At 35.8% G+C, this 18,807-nt stretch overlaps 1 protein-coding gene across 1 annotated transcript; it reads left to right on the top strand.

Annotated features, from left to right (window-relative positions):
- Window positions 1-14,266: 14,266 nt before the first annotated feature.
- Window positions 14,267-14,923, top strand: LOC145280289 (uncharacterized). Its single transcript, XM_080132061.1, has one exon. The coding sequence runs from the start codon at window positions 14,267-14,269 to the stop codon at window positions 14,921-14,923; it is 657 nt and encodes a 218-aa protein (XP_079988187.1).
- Window positions 14,924-18,807: the final 3,884 nt, after the last annotated feature.

The raw sequence follows: 18,807 nt of genomic DNA, 5'->3' as shown, positions 1-18,807 counted from the left end.
GGTCGGTGACTATAATTTTACACAAATATTAAAATCTATATCTATATATCTATAAAAATGAAAATGTCTATGCGTGTGCTGTGTGTCTGTCTGTCTGATTTCCCTACACAATAACTATCAAGTTTTGGTCTACAGACTCGAGGTTTGACATAAGGGGTATTGAGATTTGGGAAAAACTTTTTGATTGATTTTCGGCCAAAAATTTTGCTGTTAAAGGGTCAAAGTTCAACGATTTGACATTTGAGAGCTCTGCCAACTCCTCCGTCAATTTAAGGTCTAAACACTTGAAATTTTAGATATAGGTTTATCGGAAATGGCTCTTACTTCATAATTTGTATTTGACGCCAAACGAGTGAATGCTAGGGGGTTATAATTGGGGCCAAAGTAAAAAAAAAATTGACCTCTGCGGTCTCTATCAAATTACTCAACCAATTTTTGGTCTAAATATTTGAAATTTTACATAAAGTGAATTCAGACATAGGGCTAGCGTTTTAATCGGTTTTTGGCTGAAAATTTGGTTGCCAAGCGGTCGAAATTCAAAAGATTGGACATTTGCGGTTTCTAGCAAACTATTAATCCACTTTTGGGTCTAAACGTTTGAAATTTTACATAAACGGTACTCATAGATTCAGCAATCACTTAAATTAGGTTTGGGCGAAAGTTTCGCTGCCAAAAGGTCAAAGGTTGAAATAGTTGACATTTGCAGACTCTACGAAACTCCTCCGCCAATTTTGGGTCTAAACACTCGAAATTCTATATGTAGGGTACTTCGACTGTGGCCAAACATTTTAATTTGATTTGAGCACAAAACAATGAATGTTAAGGGGTCAAAATTGGGGTCAAAGTTTAAAAAAATTGACTTCTGCAGTCTCTACTAATTGTTCTCTATTATATAGAAAGGCATTACTTTTTAATACATACTACACACATGCATACTACATAATAAATACATAAAGTTATTAACAGTACATAGGGCCCGAGAAAAACCGGGCTGAACTGCTAGTAATCATTATAATTATTACCTACAGACATCGATGCTTCGTACTTATGCAATCCTCAGTAGAGGAAGTGATGGAAGGATTTAAACTCATTTGAAAAGTTATTTTGATATTCGTCTGATATTCAACTTTTCCGCTAACCTAAATGAATATGGTAAAAACAAATTTAAACTACATAGTCTGTCTTATCAACCGGGTTATACAATAAGTTTGTAATATGCTGTTTAATGACAAAGAATAAAAGACCGCTAATAATATAATATTGTATACTATAATATTTAAATATATATATATATATATATATATATATATATATATATTCCATTAAATCACTTGTAAAACAAACACATGTTGCGGCAACGGGACAAAGTTTGGTGTATGACCCGCGAAAGATTGGGGACTTTTTTTTTTAGACCCAGTCTAAGAATTAGGACTAGCTGTAGATGCATCAGCCCAGATGTGGCAAAATAATATATGCATGGATGAATGGTTGCTTTATATACATAGGATACTCTCAGGTGTTAGTAATTTTCTTGCGCGGTAGGAGGAGCCCACCTTTTTAGCTCACTCGAGCATAAACCATGGTCCTAACGGTATAGCAAAGTGAGACGAGAAACAAATCTTCTGGCTAAAATAAACTGTACTTACGAGAAGGCATCAGCCTCCACTAACCTAGATTACGAGGTGGATTTTGTACTTTTTAAATACATTACTTTATCGCAGGGCTTCTCTGGCATTTATACAGGAAGATTATTGCGTTAGGATTGGGGTCTTATCTGGATCGGTTGAGTGATCTAACCATTACTCAGCCAGCTTATCAACAGATTCAATGAATGAGGGCTGTTCCAAAAGCATTGCTTCATATATTTTATTGCGTCCGAATGGATGAAAGAAGATGGCAAGAAGCATCGTTTTGATGACTGATCTTTGCATAAATGGCCTGGAGGTTTCATCTGTCCGTTGCAGATATTGACGATGTAAGACTCTGTGAAAGCAACTCCTGTCATGGACGCGCGTCAGAAGCAGAAATGCATCATTAAATACCTTAATGAAGAAAAAACTGAACTGATCAATATTTAATGGCGTTATTGAACGTTACGAACCGATGCAGTCGATGTGATATTTTAGAGTGTCGGTAGAGATGTGCGTGACAAAGCGCGTTCGAGACTTTTACGACCGAGGCATCAAAAGAGATTGGCAAATCTACATTGAGACTGGTAGTGACTATACAGAAAAATATATTTTAGAGCAAAATAATCATTCGTTTTAATAATATCAAACTCATCTTCGTAGTTATTCAATGCTTTAGTTTTTGAATAAAAAAAATATAGAAGGCCTTATATTTGGAACGACATATGCGAGTCCTTAATTTGAGATCTGGTGTTAAAATCAATCTTAGAAGTTTATCAAAGATATGTAAATATTATAAAAATATACTTATGCAAACTAATCGGCATGCCATAAATAAATATTTATAAAACTATTAAGTTCAATGTGTTGAATACGTGACATAAACAGGATCTAGTTAGTGTGTTGAATAGGTGACATAAACGGGAATCAGTAGCAGCATATTAGCTTGTGCAAAATTTTGACAAGGGTTACATTTAGTACATATCATCATATTTTTAATCTGCAAACAGAATTGTAACCGGTAACGAGTGATGTAGTGTTGAGTCAGGAGTAATAGGCCAAATGTCATAGACAGAACAGGGAGACGATAACGAATGATGTATTTCTGAATGGTTAGAAAACTTGGGTTTAAAAACTCTTCTCCTCGGGAAGCCGTGTGAACGAAACACTGCCAAAAATGTAAGAAAAATCCTAAAATCTAAGGCGAAAGTTACTTCGACGTCTGTCCATCTGCGGAAATCATTTCATTGGTTTAGAAAATATTGTTAAAAAGGAAACAATTAGGTTAACTAACACAAGTCTCTCTCTCCTAAGTTTATTAGCTCCAAACAAAATCTCGATGAAAATTCAGTAGATGTCTCCTAATGTGTCTTTGTTCATGAAAAGATGATTATTCCTATAGAATATGTCATAAAAAATACGCACAAGGAAAAGACGCGAGTATAACATAAAAACAAAAATGAAGACTACGTCTTTAAACCCTGCACGTACAAAGAACTTTATTTATTTTGTTATTGAAAATGTTTTAGTACTACATGGGTACGTCAGCTAATTTATATTTGTTTCGATTACGATTGAAGCGGAATTGAACCTGTAAACATGATAAATCGTAGAGAGGACGCTACGGTTGTTCGAAAAGTTCAAATGGCGGTAGGGGGAAATTTGCCTTAAATTAAAACTAAAGCTTAGCAGAAAATGATATAAGGCGAGGCGTATGAAATTGGTAGATTCGTCATGCTGCGTGGAAAAAAAAACATTACGAGCGGACTGGATATCAGATGTTCGAAAATCCGTTTTGTAACAAAGGGTTTTCTGTTGTTTTGTCTTTTAATCTTCCCGCCACTTGTTGCTTGAAAGCGCAAACATCAACACGGCCTTATGAACTATGTTCAATCATACGAACATATTGATCAGTAGAATTTATGATGCATACAAGTTTGTGTGTCTAGTCGACATTTTATTGAAGTTGCGTAATTATCCGCTACAAGATAATTACTGATAGTGTGGATGTTAGTCGCATGAGCCAAGCCTGTCTTTTGATTTACAGATGAACGTTTTCATCGAAGTCGATATTTATATAAAATACACAAGTACAAAGCACTGCAAACACTATATGCGTAACACATCATTTAAAGTTATATGATCTATAAAATAATTAATTTATATATTACTGTTGTCTTAATAATTATTATTATTTGCGTTATTACTATTTGTGTTATTATGTTGAGCTTTTATAATATGCAATCATCGATTTAATTTTAAGTGATTTATGTAGGTTTCGGAGAAAGAATTATTTGAATCTGTCAGAAGACGTATCATATTATTGTTGCACAATACTACTACTGCTGCTACTAATATTACTACTACTACTACTACTACAACTAATAATAATTATAATAATAATAATAATAATAGGTATGAGTTATTTTTAAATTTTACTACTATTATTTACGCGTTCTTTAATGTCAGATATTGCTATTTAAACAATTATATATATATATATATATATATATATATATATATATATATATATATATATATATATATATATATATATATATATTTATATGAAATGGGTTAATAAATTCCAACGAAAGAAAGATGTATATTTAAATAAGGGAGTAGTCACCAACAATGTGTATTTTTTAACATTATTTTATTATTCCGTATAATAATGTTTTTAAGTCATTGAAATCGTTTACGTACGTTTCAGACGGTCTGATGCGTCCTCGTCAGAAATTATTTTAATAATTTCTGACGAGGACGCATCAGACCGTCTGAAACGTACGTAAACGATTTCAATGACTTAAAAACATTATTATACGGAATAATAAAATAATGTTAAAAAATACACATTGTTGGTGACTACTCCCTTATATATATATATATATATATATATATATATATATATATATATATATATATTAGTTGGACCTGTGAAAATTCCACAAGGGACCCATTCATTAGTAATATATTGATGTTGGCATTCTGTAGATGTTCAGTGTAAATGGAGACGTTCTGATATTATTGTAGCTTTTTTGTTTAAACTGTAAAAGTATTTATCTAAGTTAGCAGAGGTGCCCGGCGTAGCCCGGTCGTAAAATACCGTTAAATGTAATATTTTAATCCTTGCAGATTGCATATATAGTATTATAGAGTAACTGTACTCTCGATTTTAATATATTATAAATTTACGATTTCCAAAATAAAAAATATATCCTTCTGACTTGGGTGCATTATTTTGAATCGAAAACGAGACCAAAACGAAACTTATATATATATATATATATATATATATATATATATATATATATATATATATATATATATATATATATATATATATAAATAATTATATAAATATAAATAAATATATATATATATATATATATAATGAAGTTTTTCTAGCTCTAACACTTAAAATAAAAGCCAACTTTTTCTATTTAAAAACGATGAGAATGAACTGTTTAATACATTCAGTAATAGATTGAGTTCCTAAACCGAAAACAAAACTTATAAATAATTATTGATAAAATTATTTATAAAAAAAATAGATTACTGGAATGGCATCAGCTATAATCGATACCGAAACCAAAACTTATGAAGAATTCTTGGTAAAATTATTTATTACAAGAAATGGAAGTCCATAACAATTAAACGACAGTCACTCGGATGTAAGTTGGACACACAAATAACATACACGCTATCCTATTTATATATAGATTATTTATTTTGTTACATTATTATAATAATAATAATAATAAAATAAAATAATAATAATAATAATAATAATGATAATAATAATAATAATAAAATAAAATAATAATAATAATAACAATAATAATAATAATAATAATAATAATAATAATAATAATAATAATAATTATTATTATTATTATTATTATTATTATTATTATTATATTAACAGTAGTAGTAGTGTTTGGTTGTTTGTTTTGTTTTACGACATATCAAACCTTTCTAGGTTATTTAATACTGAATCCGGTGATTTTGAAGACATTTTTTTTAATAGAATATATTTGTTGTTTTCAAGTCGGTTTCTATTTAACCCGTAGTTGGGACCCTAACAGGTACTACCGCTCCGGGTCAGAGTGGACCTGGGATAATGGCAATTAAAAGGTGGCTCCACAAGCTGGGTCCTCACCATCGGATATAGTTTAAGGTCATATCCAGGACCAGTAGTAGTGAACAAGTAGTAGTAGAAGGAGTAGTTGTATAAATAATAAACTTTATTACATCGATATTTTTTTTTATCTTGAATAGTTTTTGATATGTGTATATATTTAGTTAAATAAAAAAAATTGTTCCTTGTTTTTTTTTGTAAGTTCTAGTTGTAAGCGTTTGAAAAATGTGCAGAAGAACAGATATACTGAAATTCAAAATAGAAAATTAAGAACATTAAACAAATCCTTATTGTGCTTGAAACGATCGTACGCCTAATTATCGTTGATCTTGGATTATTGCAACTGAAATAGATAATGTTATTACTTTATTTGTCACAACTTGAACTCTATAACGTATTTCTAATCACCAATGTGTCATATTGTTTTACACTTTGTTTGGAGAATTGGAATATGAAATTCATGTAGAAATTAGTGTGAAACCTTGTTTAAATATTATTTGTATTTAGCTGATTATAAGGCCTATGACTTATAATGGTTTCTCTAATATGTACTTACCTCTTTTTAGCCTATAACCTTTGTTTTCGCTTTAATATTTTGGTATCCTCACCTAAGCGTTGATCATACACTGATTGTTTCTATGTTGATAACTTAGCTCGGTGATGATGAAGATATGCTATTAAAAAATATTGTATCGCCCCAGACACAGTCGTATACTGATTAGTTGTTGATGTTGAAATCTTGATGTCTAAGAAAAGATATTTTCCATAAATATTTTACCATTTTGCTTTCTCTAACTTTTTTCTATTTTTGTCTACCCATCCCCACTCACACAAACATATATATATATATATATATATATATATATATATATATATATATATATATATATATATATATATATATATATTTAATGTAATGCCGAAATATAGAATGTTATGGATATGTATTGAACCTTTTTCAAATCCACTGTGGGCAGAAAAATCGATTTCTCCCTGTGTGTTTTGAGTTTATTAATTAATATATATTTGGGAAGGGTTGACTATAAATAGTAAGATAAGTAATTGTTTTTGTCTGTGAGTTTTCAGACTTTAAATATCTCTATTCCGTTTTATTACAAAAATATCACAATATACCCTTTTCATTCGATATCACAAAACATTTCCAAAAGACTATTTGTCTCTGACGAGTCGTTTAGTGATCTTCAATTGCTCAATGAAACACGTGCATGACGCACAAAAAATGAATAAAAATTTGAAAGTTTAACTAATTATAAACACACACACACACACACACATATATATATATATATATATATATATATATATATATATATATATATATCTTGTTTGCTTTTGGTTTTAGCGATATGTTTTTTTGTTTTTATTTTTAATGAATTCAATTATTAACGAAAGTGCATTTCTACCTAAATGCGAGTTGGGAATAATTTTCCCTTTAACCAACTTGGTACCCCCACATGGAGAGCGGTTTATATATATTATTTTTAAAATATAATTATCCACTGACGCGTGTTTCGTCGTCCACGACTCATATATATATATATATATATATATATATATATATATATATATATATATATATATATATATATGCCCGTTCACATACACCTTTCACGATAAAGCTAGAATCCAGAATTAGATAGAATCGAGCAATTGTATCAACAACGGACAACGTTGTCCGTTGTTGATGCGATTGCTCGATTCTATCTAATTCTTGATTCTAGCTTTATCGTGAAAAGTGTATGTAAACGGGTATTTCTATATCTATCTGTAATCCCCCCTTAATGTCAAATATGTGTAGAAAAAGCCGCCCATCCTTCGTAGGGACGTGACGTCCCTCAACTAATAGGTTGTTCAGAAATCGTGTCTGGGGAGTCGGCTAATTTCGGTTAATGTTTGTAGATGTGATATCTACCGCCTGCATACCAGCAGTAACTATCTTAGTTGTATAGGACGCGTTGCTTGTCACATCGTAGAACGTAGAACTAGATAAAAATATAAGAATTAAAAAAAATCGAGGCATGGCCAATAGATTGCGCCGTGGCCCATATGCTTAGGTTGTCAGTATTGCACACTTCATGCGTGCGACGACCTGGGTGGCGCTTATATCAGAGCACGCCACTGATAAGTTCAGTACATCGCAACCCACCTTGGTTCTGGCGATGTCCGTTGTCGATGCAATTGCTCGATTCTATCTAATTCTGGGTTCTAGCTTTATCGCAAAAGGTATATGTGAACGGGTATTTATATATCTATCTATAATCTCCTCTTAATGTCTAATATCTATATATATATATATATATATATATATATATATATATATATATATATATATATATATATATATATATACATAATCACGTTGACACACCAGTTCTCGACAGATGACCGAAATTAAGGGAACATGAGTGAGGCTGGATAATACAAGATGGATGGATATGTGGGGATACCAATCGCTGTATAGGGTGGGGAGCAGCACTGCTGTCAAAGAAAAAAGTTAGGCACCTCCTTCTCACCGCTAGTCCGTGGGATATCCCTGGGCAAGGTCGAGAACCAATTTCAGCTCTCCTGAGGTCATGCAAAGTGGATGACTGATGTAATACGGACGCAATCAGGAATAGTTCTGTTCATAGTTCATATCTTGTTGCGCTGGACAGAAGATCCTTTTGGGTACAATGGTCAAGACAATCGTCTAGTATTGGCACTGCTCGAAGAAATGAACCTGCAACCTACTGTCTGTACATCTGTAAAGAAAAACGCTGTGGAAATATATTAAACAATTTTGAGAAAACAGCGTGAATAAGGTTGTGAATGGTTAGCAGGAATAAGTTCACGAATGCATCGTGGGAGAGAGATAGATGGAGAGTCATAGCCCTCAATGCCTGAACCAGACAGAACACCACTCGAATGAATGAATGAATCTATGTGTGTGTTTGTGTATGTGTGTAGGTGGGTGTAGGTGTGTGTGTGTGTGTGTGTGTGTGTGTGCATGTGTGTGTGACTTTATGAGCTCTGTCATTTCCATGCACTTTAACAATGTATTTCTTTCATTTCATAGATTCTTTTACATATCAGAAAATTATTGATCCGAACATTACAACAAAAAGAATCAACTGATGATATTTTTTTACGTCGCTTTTCTTTTTTCTCCCAAAGAATGTAGATGCAAGTCGACGGAATGTTCAGATAAAAACACAAACAATCCAAATAATTTACCTTTTTTTTATAACGACCTTCTCTTTCTTGCAGTGTATTTCTTTTCCTAGCTTGCATCAGATTAAAATATTTCTGAAACTAATATAAACATTAGTTGAAAAGTAAATAAATCAAATTCTCAAAGGAAAGCATTAAAAACGAAAAGAGGCAAAATAAAGAAATAGACAAATGTGAATGAATTCGCTTATCAGTTTCAGGTTAAACCCACTCCCTACATTTTAGTTTTTTATTTATTTTAGTTATAAACAATGGTTTCAGTTTTAGTTTGAGTCACTTTCTTTTCTGCATTCTTTGTTTTTTTTATTTCCATTACAACCTAGTTCTATCTATAATTCAGATTGAACGCCCCTCACAGAAGAACTCTCCACTTTTTAAAGCATTAAGCGCTGTTACTGCTTAAGTGCTATGCCATGAGTACCATCACGTATAGCAAATAGATTAAAACATACGTATACACACTTTTAAATGCATAAACAATCTTTATTTTTCTGAAATTTTTAGATGAGGATTAACTATTCGCATTATTTAGATCCCTCGGACAACTGTTCTCATCTTTAATGGTTTTTTTTTCGAAAGATCGATTAAATATAAACATTCTTGTCAAACTAGGGATTCTTTCTATCGAACTCGGAAACCGTTCTGTAGAGCTCGAGAATCTCCACGAAATTTTGAACATAACCTTTTATTTAATCCAGTAGAATAGCATGCCATCGTTCGATCGGCCATGACTAGGTAGAATGCACGGAGAATTGAATATTCAACTGCTAGAAGAGTGTAACTTATAAGTGAATGTACTTATCTACCACGTCACGGGTCTTTGCGTTCGAAAAGATACGCCTGAAAAAGGCCGGAGGTTACATCGACCGAAACGTTGTAAAAATAACACTCGGGGTAGAAAGAGTAATCCGAAGAATTCAATTAATACCATTGCTCTTTATTTTCTTATTTATTATTTTCAAGATTTTATTTAGAATCGCCTCTCCATCGCCAAAGAAATATCCTCTGTATCGAATCTCATTATGACCTGAATACAGAATATTTCCTTTAATTTATATAACAAATGTTACCTAAAATAGTATTACAAAAGACAAATAAAAATCGTATCTGTAGTTCTACAAATCACATACACACACACACACACACACACACACACAGACACACATATATATATACATGAGGAAAAATATGAAAATAATATTCCAACCTGCCAAAAAAATGAAAATCAATATCAATTCTAACTGTATTTATTTTTAGATTTTTTCTTGATGATTGGTTTTGGATAAATAACATACAACTAAAAATGTGTGGTGCATTTCTGTCATAAAATTGCACAATATATTTTCGAATACAGTACTTAAAACGTTGTCCAATATTTAAATTTATATATATATATATATATATATGTATGTATATATATATATATATATATATATATATATATATTATGCATAAATCATCGTATAACTATTAACTCACTGTGTGACTGACGTAAATAAACATTTACCATTAAAATGTTTAAATTCAAAGTTATTTCACGCGGTTAATGGTAGCCGAATTTATACGGTCTTCGCTAATCGAGCCAGAGATGTCTCTTTGTGTTGCGAGGTTCGAATCGTTCGACTGGTGTTAATCGTGACACGCTGCACTGAAGATTCCCGAAAGGATGAGACACTAGTGTCTGTAGGTATTTAATTATTATAGTAAAAAAAAAATTATATATATATATATATATATATATATATATATATATATATATATATATATCCAGTGTATCGCTTTTTTTCAGGTCAGTATTTTTAAAAAATTTCTATGAAACGCAGAGAAGTGAAAATTGGTACACGGAAATAGCGTAATAAAGTGCCGTATTTCCCTGACTTTTGTGCAAGTTTAATAAATATTTTTAAACTTACGTTAATTCTTTATTTACGCTTGTTATACTCTTTCAGTGTAGCAACTTTCACTTCTCTGCGTGTTATAGCAATTTCAAAACTAAACAAAATATTGACCGACAATAAAGCGACATGCACACACACACAGACACACAGAGACACACACACGCACACACACAAACACACACAGACACGCATATATGTATATATACATTAAGCATGAGGAGTAAAATAGCATGGAGAATTTACAACTAGGCATTGTCTAAACAAATAAGACATAATACTTCGTTTGTTTTGCTTGTAACGTTTGTAAGCTGACACACGTAGACTAGGTCAGGTGTACCGTTTTTCAGTATTCATTTTACAGCGCTTCATCTGCAAGTAGATCTTGGTAGAGTATGCCAAAAATCTGATACATTAGATGGCGAGAATGAACATCACGTGTATATATAAAAACACCCGGTAATAGGAATTCCATGCATTTTAGTCTCACGATTTTCAATGGGGATGAAATTCAGACGCTTCTGTGGGAATTAATTGACATGAATATATTTTCAGAACTTACTATAATATATATATATATATATATATATATATATATATATATATATATATATATATATATATGGGGTGTATGGGGTGTTCAGAGTGTGGTTAGTACCTTTGGTAGGGGCTCGCCATGTTTTCTTCGTAGGACAGCCCATCTGCCACTGGACCTCAACTGCACTCAGCTCTCACCTCTGGCTCCCCGTAGCTGACGCATGCAACAGCGGCTACTCCCTGGACACTGGCTTTGGCGAGCTTGCTAAACCAGGTGAGAGTAGCCGACGGGTTACAAATCCTCGGTGAACTAGGATCGGGCTGTGTCAGCCCTACTGCATGCAAAGCCTGACTCCCGGCGGAACAAGGGGAAGAGTTAATGTGAAGACCCAACGTTTGTGAAGGCGGTGGCAGCAGGTGTCGCTGGTGCACCTAGAGTCATCCTGGTTATCCACTGCAATCTGGCAGTCTCCCGTTGTAACGGTTCTCCGTGCCACTTTATCAAGACTTCCCAGGCCGAGAGAGTGGGATTGCTCCTGTGCACCGGCTTTCTCACTATAAAACCTTCACGCACAGGTCTGTTTTGCAACTCACCGATTACCGATCTGTCTAAGGCACACTCTTCAAGTCCTACGGTGATGGGCACGTTCCGAAAGCAACAGGTGTAGGTGAACACTGGCAGTTGTAGTCACACGTAGGCGGTCCATGGGCAAGTGGTCGCTCTTTTCCCTGAAAGGCAACAGGAGAGTTCGGCTGCACCTATGGGCGACTGGGCAGCCTTTTTAGGATAGCACTGCCTACCCTTACATGAGGGAAGGGGTTAGAAAAGGCACCCCAAACAAATGATTGCTCTTCTTGTGTTTCGTCAGCTTACCGCGGTTGACGGACTCATCCACATAGCGGTCGAACAACAAAAACGCAGGAAAAAATTATCATCGGGACATGAAATGTTCGACCTTCCTCAAGACCTGACAGAAGAACAGCGCTCATCGCAAGGGAAATCCAGCGTTACCATATAGATATAGTCGCACTTAGCGAGACCCGGATTGTTGATGAGGGATCTCTGAGAGAAGAGGGAGGTAGATACACCTTCTGGAAAGGAAAGCCGCAAACAGAAGACCGGATTCATGGTGTCAGGTTTGCCATCAGGACAGCTATGCTGAAGAGCATGCCTGCATTACTAGTTGGAATCAACGAGCGCCGCTCAGCAGGATCAGACATTTCACAATCATCAGCGCATAAGCCCCTACACTCACGAGCACATATAATGTTAAGGAGAAGTTTTACGAACAGTTTGACAAAGTCATCAGTTCAACCCCACCAAGCGACAGACTAGTCACCCTTGGAGACTTTAATGCAAGGGTTGAGAGAGACTACAGCAGCTGGGAAGGCGTTCTGGGCAGACACGGAGTAGGCAAGATCAATGACAATGGTCTGCTCCTTCTCAGCAAGTGTGCAGAACATAGTCTTTGCATCACCAACACCTTGTTCAAAATGGCAGACAAGTATAAGACCACCTGGATGCATCCAAGGCCAAGACACTGGCACATGATTGACTTTATCATCGTCCGCCAACGAGACATCGAGGACGTCCGTGTGACCCGTGGCATGAGAGGCGCTGAGTGCTGGACTGACCACAGATTGGTCAGGGCTGTACTGACACTACACATTGCTCCACCCCACGGAAACCGACCCAAAACTGTTAGGCCCTCCTACAATGTTGCCAGGCTTAACGACCCATTAGACACGATTCCAGCAAGTGCTAGATGAGAAGCTCCAAGATCGTGTGACAACTGAAGGCAACACAGAGAAATGGGACTCTTTCAAGAAAGCAGTAAATTAGACTGTGAATGAAGTCTTTGGAGCGAAGACCAGAACCCATAAAGACTGGTTCGATGAGAACGACAAAGTGATCAGAGAAGCCATGCATACCAAGAACAAGGCTCACATAGAGTAGCTAAATGACTCGTCATCCATCTCCAAGCATGAGTAGTTCAAGGCCCTCCAGGCCAAAGTTCAGACCGATCGAGCAATGCAAGATCAGTGGTGGCAGAACAAAGAATCTGAAATCCAGCACTATGCTGATACTAATAACATCAAAAAAATGTTCAGCTCATTGAAATATGTTTTCGGCACCTCTGCACCCGGCAGTGCTCCACTGCTGTCGTCAGACGGGAAGACGCTCATCAAGGACCAGGAGGGTCTCAGCAGACACTGACAGGAGCATATCAGCACTTTGCTGAACAGGCCCTCATCAGTTGATTCAGAGGCCCTGAATCAGATCCCCCAACAACCCATACAGGATTCACTCGCAAACCCTCCTACCATCGAGGAGATCAAGAAAGCGATCCACCAGAAAATCTCTGGCAGAGCATCGGGAAAGGATTCCATCCCTGCTGAGAGTTACAAGGCAATGGGCCCCAATGCTCTTGAGGCCTTCTGTGAAGTCCTCATAACTGTCTGGGAAGAGGAGATAGCCAAACGATTTTCTCGACACCCTAATCGTCTCCCTCTATAAGAACAAAGGAAGTAAGTCAGATTGCGGAAACTACAGGGGTATTTCCCTCCTCTCAATTGCTGGAAAGATCTTTGCACAGGACATTCTTAACAGACTTATTACAGTTTCTGAACAGACCCTCCATGAAGCACAGTACTGTGGACATGATCTTTGCCTTAAGACAGCTTCAAGAGAAGTACATTGAACAGAAAAAAAACCCTATCTACACTTTATTCATCGACCTTACCAAAGCTTTTGACACCGTCTTTTGACGCACTGTTGAGAGGCACTTTGGACAGTCCTTGAGCGCATCGGATGTCCTCCAAAGTTTGTATCAATGATCAGGCTCTTCTACGATGGCATGCCTCGTCAGGTCGTCTCAAATGGTAAAATCACAGACACTTTCACTGTCAGCAACGATGTGCAGCAGGGTTGCGTATTAGCCTCTTTCCTTTTCAACATCTTTTTCACCTATATGCTGTCCCATGCTGTCCAAGATTTGCAGAGGGGTTTCTACATTCGTTACCACTTGAATGGCTCCCTCTTCCACTTACGGAGACTCACAGCAAAGACAAACATCTTGAAAACTCTCATCCAAGAGGTTCTCTTTGCCGATGACTGTGTATTAGTGGCCCATACAGAACAAGACTTTCAACAGATGCTGGATCGCTTCTCTGGGGCATCCAAGCTCTTCGGCTTGACAATCAGTCTTGGAAAGACGGAGGTGCTCCACCAACCTGCACCATACTCCAACCCTCCTCCTCCCACCATCACCATTGGTGACACACCACTTGACAACGTTGATCACTTCAAATATCTGGGAAGCACCATATCTTATGATGGCTCCTTGGACAGAGAGACTGACACCAGAATCAGCAAGGCAAGTCAGGTACTGGGAACACTTCGCAATCGAATTCTCAATGAACATCCGTCTATCTACGAAGCTGAAGGTCTACAATGCTGTGGTCCTTCCCTCCCTGCTCTATGGTTGTGAGACATGGACACTGTACCGCAGGCATATAAAGAAACTGGAGCTCTTCCACATGCGACCTCTCTGCTCCATCCTGGGAATAAAATGTCAGGATCACAGCATCAATCTGAAGGTCCTTGACAAAGCTAAGTCCACCAGTATAGAGGCCGCCATCCTCAAGACCCAACTTCGTTGGGTTGGACACGTGATTCGAATGGACGCATGTCGAATGCCTAAATGCCTTATGTACGGAGAGCTCCAGGCCGGCAAAAGAAACCAAGGTCGACCAAAACTGCGGTATAAAGATTAAAGCCAATCTGCAATGGTGTCGTATCAAACCGGGAGACCTAGAGGGACATGCTATGGATAGACCAAAATGGCGAGGCTCAACTCACAAGGCTGCTGCCAACTTTGAAGAGGCTCGTAGCCAGAAACTCACTCCTGCCAGAGAGAGAGAGAGAGAGAGTCACCATAGAGCAATTTCAGCGGTGATCACAACAACTTACTCCCAGTGCCCCCAATGTTCTTGACTATGTGCATCTAGACTGGGGCTGCAGAGCCACCTCTATGTGCACAGATGAGGTGCAGAACACAGACGTCATTATCGGATCCGATGGACAACCACCATATATATATATATATATATATATATATATATACATAACAAATTATATTTGTTTGAAATAAATGATAATATATTCAATTATTATATTCATTTTTGTATAGTAATGTGTAAAATAAATTGATTTCTTAAACTATTTGCAGTGTTATCTTAATGCAATGCTACAAGCTTTTAATATAAATGGTGGGCAATTGGTTTTGGAATATTCACTCATGCCTATGGCAATTCTAATTTAATGTAACTTCAGTATGTAAAATCATGCGTAAACCACATATACAATTTACATTTACTCTAGTCTAACAAATTTACATAATTCCGAAAAGTTCTAACAAAAGAGTAGAATAATAAGTTCGTTACCATAAAATGCAATTGTAAAATTGTTGTGTGTGTATATGTATAAGTGTTCGATGTTAGTTGTCGAGCAAGTAGCAATTAAGCAGTTTAGAATACTTGCCATAGCAACTGTTTTCTGCAAATATTGTCGATTGGGTAGCAAGTATACCATTTTTTTATTCATACCGATTTTATCGTATTTATTGATTTTAATGTGTGCATGCGTTTGATATTAACTGATTTTATTCGAAAATCTACGTCACTCTGTAGATATTAATTCTAATATTTTTCGCATCTAAGTTGATATTTTTTATGTTTGAAAAAGAAACACAAATTCCGATTGCTTAAGCATTAATTCTTACTTTCTGCAATATTAATCTTTATTAATTTACATTCGACGTTTTATCTTTTCAATCTAAAACTTAACTTATATCTACTTAGCGATTCGTAAATGAAAACTTGGCCAAGCAGCGATCTTGTATTCTTATAGTTTCTAAAGCAGGTATACTGTCACATTTTTATTCTCGTTTACTGAACTACATACTACAAGATGATATGATAATTCTGTAATGTTGTCCGCGGACCAACACAAGCTGTGGGCAGTTTCACTCGCAAAAGAGACCAAAACACAAAGAATATAAAATAACTTCGACTCGTTTTTTGGTTCTGTAAAACGAAATTTATTTCCTCATTACGTTACTTGACGTTACGTACGTGATCTAAAATGTTCGTCATGTCTCTAACGAGTTCTCGAAAGTTATCCCCTCTCTCACAAGATCTTTGTCATTCTTTTATTTTTATAGATTCCCCCCCCCCACCATATTACTTCTTATGCATATACATAGCCGCACCTGAGTAAATATTATAATGCAATTTATTGCAAGCTTTTGAGGGGGGGTGAGCTTCAGTGAATTAGTTTGCCTATAAATTTAAACGTTTGGCACATATGTTTCTTTCTAAACATAACCAAAGCTCATTAAAATGACATTCCTTGACGATAGACGTTTATAGAAGTCTGAAAATTTTTACTTCGATTGTTTTTCTGTGGATTTCTTGTGTTTGAAATTCTCCTTCAGTTTCTTGTTCTCTTGACTGTAACAATACACATAAATCACAATGTCATGTGAACAAACATTTGCTGCTCAATTCTTCACCTAGGCTGCCCCCTAAATGTCGGGCTCTTATAACAATGGTTCTTATGATTTAGTGATAATATGATTTGTTCGGCGTAAGCAAACGTAAGAAAACATTCGTATATCATAAATTTAGCCCCAAAAGTTATTTGCCGAGTAAAAGCTTAACTTTTCTCATACTTTTAATATATGTTGATGTCCATATTGGCATATGGCACGCGACATGCAAATATTTGTCTATATTTAAAACAAAATATTTCTCTTTATTATCAGAATCTTTTTGAGAAGATTAATTTATGCATTTATTTATTCATTTTCGGATTATTGTATCCATCTACTACTCGTTGGTTAACAACGTTCCGGCCAGCTATTCCTCTGGTCTTCGTCAGGTGGTAAAATAGGACGGGATAGGAATGCTGAGTATCTTTAATGTATCTTCAGTAATTACTGCCTTCCATAGTTGTTGTCGTCTCACCACGTTTTCACCAACCAATCCTCTGGTCTACTTTCTGGTAGGATCTATCTTCAGACGATGTTCAACTGGAACCGTAGAGATTCAACGTCTCTATCCACTGCACTACGTGCTCCGAAGTGCGATCAAGGTTAGATATTTTGGTCATATATCCATGTTCTTATCACCTGACGAAGTACAGAGGAATAGTTAGCCGAAACTTTGTGAAAAAAAACAATTAGAAGATGGGGATAATAATTCGTAAATAAATAGATTAAAAGATGAATACATATATGGTACTATTGCTTCCCCGGGGGGAGTTACTTGGTTGAAAAACATCCTGCGAAACGCAACCAGCTCCCCGGGGGGAATAAACAATATCCCAACGATAATGACATGGTTAGACGTCTTAGAAACGGTCCCATGAAGATGTGAAGATGCGCCAGTCGTTAAGGTCTCTGTATCAAGAAGAAAAGCATACCTGAGATGTTGGATGTGGGCGTGTTGCTTCTTCATTTTCTCAAGATGACATCTTCACACTGGTGGCATTCTGGTTGAAACCTTCTTCCTTCGTCCTCCGGACCGCTTCGTTGTTGGAGACATTTATGGCAGTCACAAGAAAACGCACAACACGACACAATCGTAATATAAATGAAATATAATTGACTATTTTATTTTATATTATGTATACAATATATATTGCAATACTTTTACAATTTACGTATCCTATAATTGATTTTTCCCCATTACTTAAACTTACTAACCTTAAAAAGTGTTGAGAAGAAGGGGGTGCCCCTCTCGTTTACGGAGCGACAGAAATATGCGTGCTTACTCCATGTTGACCGGACGAAAAGAGGTCGATAAGGGAAAGAGAATTATCGGACTGCATTTCTGTGTATCCTTCCGCCTACAGCCAAATTACCACCTGGCCATGCGGGGGAGAGGGTGCATAAGGAACTACCAACCATGGCACTACGATATAGTGCCACATATAGATAAATAAATTACTAATCTCAAAAGGATTCCAATAATAAAAATAATATACCATTCAGTACGGACCAGACGATGAAAGGCTAGATAAGAACAAAAACATTTTGATATAATAAGACTAAAAACTCCAACCTTGATTGCCCTTCGGGGCCCGTGATGCAATAGATAGAGACGTTTAATCTCTACTGTTCTAGCTAAGCATTGTCTGAAAGTAGCGGGTTCAATCTTACCGAAAACGTGGCGAGACAACAACTACTGAGAATTCTGTTAAGAGTCTCATTATACCTATCCCGTCTTGGTTTACCACTTGACGAAGGCCCGAGGAATAGTTGGCCGAAATGTCGTGAATCAACAACTAGAAGATGGTGATGGTCTGCAA

The sequence above is a fragment of the Euprymna scolopes genome, chromosome 7 (genome assembly GCF_053919585.1).
Source record: "Euprymna scolopes isolate OS-2025 chromosome 7, ASM5391958v1, whole genome shotgun sequence".
NCBI classification, from domain to species: Eukaryota; Metazoa; Mollusca; class Cephalopoda; order Sepiida; family Sepiolidae; genus Euprymna; species Euprymna scolopes.
The sequence above is the reverse complement of the archived record's forward strand: the minus strand, read 5'-3'. Positions and strand labels throughout refer to the sequence as shown.